This window comes from Arachis hypogaea, chromosome 10 (assembly GCF_003086295.3).
Source record: "Arachis hypogaea cultivar Tifrunner chromosome 10, arahy.Tifrunner.gnm2.J5K5, whole genome shotgun sequence".
Taxonomy (NCBI): domain Eukaryota; kingdom Viridiplantae; phylum Streptophyta; class Magnoliopsida; order Fabales; family Fabaceae; genus Arachis; species Arachis hypogaea.
The window spans coordinates 3830646-3837502 of record NC_092045.1 but is presented as its reverse complement, the minus strand read 5'-3'; the positions used below and the strand labels follow the sequence as shown (position 1 = coordinate 3837502).

Here is a 6857-nt window from a genome sequence, read left to right as displayed (position 1 = left end):
CTAGCTATATGCTCACCTAGATATTTAATTTCCGTACCTACCTTGTATTAATTAATAATAGCAGGCGTACGTCAACTCACTGATCTTAACTCCCTAGCTAACAACAATTTGTTTCGATATGCTTGAACAGAATTGTTGGAGGCCAAAATTTTGAATGAAAAATTTGTGGTGGACTTTATTAGATGCGCTATATATAGGAAATCTTTCATTTGATAGTTTGAAAGAAAAAATTGTTAGAATGAGATTTGGACGGGTATTAATCTTTAAAATTAGCTGGTTAGGCAAAATTTTAAAACAAAGACATGTCTAATTTGTTTGTGTTTTTAGAATTAAAAAAAATATAAAATACCAATATACTATTTACGAACTTGTTACTAAGTATTAATAATAATTAATTATTATATTTTAAATTTATGTATAAAGAAACACATCTAAAAAATATATCTATAAAAACACTTTTATTAGATATAGTCATAAAAAATTTATTTTTATTAAACTCATCTACAAAGACACTTCCATTAAATACGGTTATAAACAAGAATTGGCAGAAGTTGACAGAAATATTGTTGGTAACGGCATTAAAAAAAATAAATATGGTAACTATAGTATGCATTTTTAATGGTCAATTAGTAAAACCCAATGTATTATAGTGCGGAAATTCTCATGTTAGTGGTAATTATTCGTCATTATTCAGATTATTAAGAACAGTCATAAACCCTTAATCAATTATTAAGAAAAACCACAACCAATAAAGAGAGAAAGAAGAAGATCAATTGTACTCCGTTAAATGTACGAAAGCTCTTGTATCTCCCTGACAACTACTTCCAATATGTTAGAACTCGTCCGGAACTCTGATCTATATTCTCTTGCTTTGCTAGGGTTTGCTGATTGTATTGTTCAATTCAAAGTTTGTACCGTGTAGTGTCATGTTTTTAATCCTATCTTTCAATTGATTGTTATCTTCTTCTTCCCCTCCAAATATAATCCAATTGTATTTTAGAAAAAAAAAATCCAAATTTTATCTTATTATTTTCTTTTCAAATTAAAAAGAAAAGAAAAGAATAAATCGATCTCTAACTTTTTGATTTACCGACATTTAAATTTTTTAGGATTTAAAAACATATTTAAATTTCTGACTTCTTCAAAATCTAGACATATTGATCTCTAAGTCTAGTTTGTCCAATTTTAAAAACTTTCTCAGATGTGTATCCGTATCAACCAGGTGAATACAACAGAAGTCACGTTTGATTTTTCTGTTGAATCTTGACGGATTTAAGTGAACATGAGGAATCAATATGTCTAAATTTTGAAAAGGTTAATAACTTAAATGTATTTTCAAATTTTCGAAAACTTAAATGTCTGCAGATCAAATAGTCAATGACCTATTTATCTTTTTTTCAAAAAAAAAAAAATAATGAAAACTAACATTGTTGCACAACTAACATTATAGCTAATATTCAATACAAGAAAAAAAATCCAAAACTCTTAAAAATAAGAATATTCAAAATTTAATTAAAAGAAATATCCAAAATTTAAACTCAACAAAATTAAAGTTCATTTTTACTGGCCCATACCGTAGTTGTTTGGTAATATGCTATAATATTAGCTGGGTTATTCTGTTTGTGTCGTGTTTGCTGGATATAATGCTTGTTTGTGACTGGTGGCTGTTGTCTTTTGTACCATCTTGTGAGCTGTGTTTGCTGCCATGCTTTGTTGATGTTGATGACTGTTGTTTTTTCACTGTGGTGTGTGCCTTGCTATAGGATTGGTGAGTGGTCATGTATCAAAAATTTTTTGTTAGAATTGGGTACTATGGTGTTGGTTTTTTAATTATTACTTTTAAAAAAATTAAGATGAGTCTAAATAATTATCAATCATATATATATATATATATGAAATACACCTAAAATAACTTATGTAAATATATAAAAATACATGGTAATTAATTGTCAGTATACAGATAATATTTTTTGTTATTTATATAAAAATTTATAAAATTATTGTGATACAATTTTTCATAAAAATTTAAGTTGATAAAAGAAGACAATATAAATAATTTAAAATGCAGGCATGGTTCAGTTTAACACACTCACCAGTCACCTCAGGATTGTCTAAGAGTTGTTGGAAAAGTCAGCAGACTTTGCTTCCTATAAATATGGGGCACCCTCCTCATATGAATACACATTACCAAATTCACCCAAATTGCAAGTAGCTCTAGCTACAATGTGTTGAATAATTGTCTTTACCACTCTCATTGTAAGCCATCATTATTCAACTTAATAACTGCCAAGCTTCAATTCTAATTTGTAGCATACACCAAGCTAACATACATATACTTGTATTTTACTCAAAGCACAAACTGCATCATGGTAAGTGCTCTCAACAAATTAATCCAACTCAACATGTTTCTCTATCAAAACTATTCTACAAAATAAAACCCTTAAACTGTTTTGCATTTTCAGGATATTTTATATGCAAAACAAACTGTGATGCTGAAGGAGGCTAAGCATGTAATGAAGAAACTTATTAGCGAGGATCCAATGGAGAGTTTGTACATGGTTGACTTAATCCAAAGGCTTGGCATTGAACACCACTTTCAAGAGGACATTGAAGCTGCACTTGAGAAGCAACATTTCATAGTGAGCACAGATCCCATTGATTTTTTCCAAAGCCATCATCAACTTGACAATGTTGCACTCTCATTCCGTTTACTCAGACAAGGAGGTTATTCCCTTAATGCAGGTTGTTATAAAATATAAAATACATATTAAAAATAAAAATAATACTATGCATTCAAGTTTTTTTTGTTAAGTAAGTTTAATTAAGTTGGTTTAACATAACAAAAATTAATTATACCTAGTATTATTTTAAATTTTATTGTTTAACTTAGTTAAACTTAGTTCAAAAAAAAATTTGGATATATAGTTTTATTCTAAAAATAAGTTAATATGTATTTATAGAGAGAGCTTATAATATCAACTACGACAATGGTTATGCAGATATATTTGAGAGGTTGAAAAAGAACAAAGTGCAGTTGAGAGAAGCATATGGTGAAGATGTGAAGAGTCTCGTAGCGATACATGAAGCAGCGCAGCTAAGCATTGGAGAAGAAGATACTTCTCTTGAGGATTCGGGGCGCCTCTGCCGCGAGCTTCTTCATTCATGGCTGTCAAGGCATCATCATCATCATGAAGCTCAATATGTTGCAATCTCTCTCCAGCAACCACTTCATCACAACTTGCCTAGATTCATGGACAAAACCATCTTGCTTAGGAACTTCAAACCCAACAAGGAATCTGTGTGTTTTGTGGAACTTGCAGAAATCAATTCCTGCATAGTTAGGCTCATGAACCAGCATGAAGCCCTTCAAGTTTCAAAGTAAGTTCTATGAGTAAATCATTTATCCATCAACTCAATTTTTTTAGTCTAATTTATTTAATTTAGTAATCCAACAACATATTTTATCTCACATTTTTAATCATTAATGACTAACTGATGACCAAAAACAATATGTTCCCTTGATAGATGGTGGAAAGGGGAAGCTATGTCGAAGGAGCCGAAATTTGGAGGGTATGAAGCTCTAAAATGGTACATGTGGTCCATGGCGTGCTTCACAGATCCGAGCTTTTCAGAGCAAAGGATTGAGCTCACGAAATGCATCTCGCTAGTATACCTAATTGATGACATTTTCGATGTTTATGGCACCTTGGATCAGCTTATTCTATTTACTGATGCGGTCAAGAGGTACACATCATCATCATATCCATTTTCTACAATTAATTTATATTCTGTGGAGGATGGTTGCAGTGTTATTGTAGAGTAGTAAGGAAGTAATTAATGATTGTTAGCATTTTTTAAGATAAGAAAATCTTACGTGAAAGTGACTAGAATTATCTCCACGTGAAAATATAAACTACATGTTATTTGGCATTTCAACTAAAAAATCAGTTAAGAGAAAAAATTCTAAACAGTTTCTGATAATTACTTCAAAAGATAATTAGGTCTTTGACAAAAAAATATCCAATCTAATTTCTGAATTTTATTTTTATAGAACTGATTAGTCCTTGTGCCAAAAAATAATCAATGTTAATTTTTTGGCACAGGACTAATCAGTCGCAAAATACAAAGATGAAGGGCCGAGTTAGGTATTCTTTTTATTAAGGATCGAGTTGTCCTTTTAAAGTAATTGTCAGGTATCTAATTGAATGTTCACTTATTTAAATCGTGCAAGATTAACTTATTTTTCTTTCATATTACAACGAAATCGTTTTTTAAAGAAAATTTGGTTTTTAATTTGTTGAACTACCATATCACACGTGAACACACAAATTAAAAATTGAAAGTCCATGTTAATGCTTAATTACAAACGATAACAAATTGATCTCTTATAATTCAGATGGGAATTGGTGGGAACAGAGCAGCTTCCAGAATTCATGAAAATTTGTCTGCGTGCTCTTTATCAAATTACCAACGATTTCGCTGAAAAAGTCTACAAAAAGCAAGGATTGAATCCCATAGATACTGTTAGAAATTCGGTAATAAAGAGTTATTTATTTCATGATGTGTTTCTTGAGACCAATTATCATTAATTACTAATAAAAAGAGATAAAATTTATTTAATTGATTAAACTAAGAATAAAATTGAGGGATCTACTCAGATAAAGATACTTAAAACGTCTTTTTTTAAAAATATTTTTTAATAATTAAAATTTAACATATATAATCGATTAAATTGTGTTATTTTTTTCAAAATTAGGCTAGACAAATTGATTTGAGCAAAAAATGGTGAACCAAATGCTGACCTGGTCTAAATTAATATTATTTTTTATAGAAAATGACTACAATACCCTTATTATAGAAAATAATTAAAATACTCTTATTATATCAGTTTCAACATTTGATTCACCATTTTTTCGTTCAAATCAATTTGTCTAGCTTAATTTTGACAAAAATAACACAATTTAATCGATTATATGTGTTAAATTTTAATTATTAAAAAATATCTTTAAAAAAAGACGTTTTAGGCATTTTTATTTGAGTAGCTCCCTAATTGAATATAGATAACTTGATAAGGAAATAATATTTCCAACTTGTTGATATTATGTATTAACAGTGGATACGACTATCGAATGCGTTCTTGGAAGAGAGACGTTGGTTGAATTCTGGTGAATTGCCAAAGACAGAGGAGTACCTGAAGCATGCAGTTGTAAGCACAGGAGTGCACGTGGTGCTTGTCCATGCATTTTTCCTTTTCCATCAAAATATAACTCACAAATCTCTAGCAATTTTAGATGACTTTCCAAACATTATATACTCCGTGGCCAAAATCCTTCGTCTTAGTGATGATTTAGAAGGATACAAGGTAAAATCAAACTCTATCAATAATAATAATAGTCCTCATATTGTATTTTATATTCTCTTTGCATTGTAACATTTCAATCATGAATGTAGAACAAAAATGAAACGGGGTTTGATGGGTCATACATTGAGTGCTACATGAGAGAACATCAAGAGGTTTCAGCTGAAGAAGCACAAAAGCATGTTGAGGAGCTGATTTCGATGGAATGGAAACGTCTCAATAGACAAGTAGTGTTGAGCACAGATCACCAATTTTCATCTTCATATACCAAATTCTGCTTGAATGCTGCTAGAATGGTCCCTCTAATGTACCATTACCGCACCAATCCAAGCCTTTCCAACCTGCATCAATATGTCAAGTCTATTGCCAAATGCCAATAATGTTGGTGTCGTCAAACAAATCTAGTATGTTAGGTGGTTGTTATTGTTAATCAAATAATTTAAGTGTTTTCTTGTTTGTGTAGCTAGGACTACCTTTGCTTTCTTATCCAAAAAGGACTCAATAATAGCGCTATAGCACTATAGTGCACCACCACCAGTGTCAAATAAAAGAAGTAATAATATAGAGTGCACGTCTATCTATTCACTTGTATGGCTCATTCTAATATGACTATGTTATCGTACTACAAGAATTTGATAAATTAGTGACGAATTTTTATGAAAAATATTTTTTGTCACTAATCCGTCACTAACTTGCGAGGAATTAGTGACGCACTAACGATAAAATTAATGAACGGTTATAAAATATCCGAACTTGAGAAAAGCGATTGATTAGCAAGAGATTCACGAGTAAGTTTGTTTCTCGCAAATTGACTTTTGTAGATAAAAAAAGAGTGGAAAATTTTTTTTCGCTAATTTGTCACAAATTAATTAGCGAGTGACAATGTTCTAGCAAATTAGTCACTTAGGAGTTCAATTGAATAAAAGTAAAGTAGCGAGGAATATTATTGTCACTATTTTGTTGCAAGTGTTTGAGATACAATTAGCGAGAAACAATTCGCACGTTAGTTCGTCGCTAAATAAACTTTGTGCGAAAAGGCTAATTAATGAAGAACAATGTTCCTAGCTAATCCGTCACAAAGAATTGAAATGCATTTTGCGACGCACAATTTCTTAGCTAATTTGTCAACAAAGTTTTTATTTTTAGCGAGCAATTCGTTTCTCGCTAATTTGTTGCATAATATTATAACATTCAAAATTAGGGTAGCGACAGAAAAAAGTCGTCGCTAACTCGTCGCAACGGATAAATCATTCAGCTAGGGAAGTGTTACTTGCTAATTAGTCGCTAAAGTGGAAATACGAATATTGAGCGCCTATGACCTAAGTAGCGAGAAATTTGCGACCGTTTAACAACTGACACACTTTGTTCACTGATTTCAAATCGCTGACTAGCGGGCGAAATACATTTGTCACTAAGTTGTCGCAAGTTTAATTTAGCGAGCACTTGGCAACTGCAATCTTGTCGCAAAGCAAAAGCTATATCCTACATATTTTGTAGC

At 30.9% G+C, this 6857-nt stretch overlaps 1 protein-coding gene across 1 annotated transcript; it reads left to right on the top strand.

Annotated features, from left to right (window-relative positions):
• The first annotated feature begins 1669 nt into the window (after positions 1-1669).
• Positions 1670-5944, top strand: LOC112714725 (neryl diphosphate diphosphatase, chloroplastic). The gene is made up of 7 exons (XM_025766382.3): positions 1670-2369; positions 2463-2742; positions 3000-3378; positions 3526-3744; positions 4397-4535; positions 5114-5362; positions 5452-5944. Exons 1-7 carry the CDS (start codon positions 2367-2369, stop codon positions 5737-5739), a joined length of 1557 nt encoding a protein of 518 aa, XP_025622167.1. The 5' UTR covers positions 1670-2366; the 3' UTR covers positions 5740-5944.
• The last annotated feature ends 913 nt before the right edge of the window (positions 5945-6857 follow it).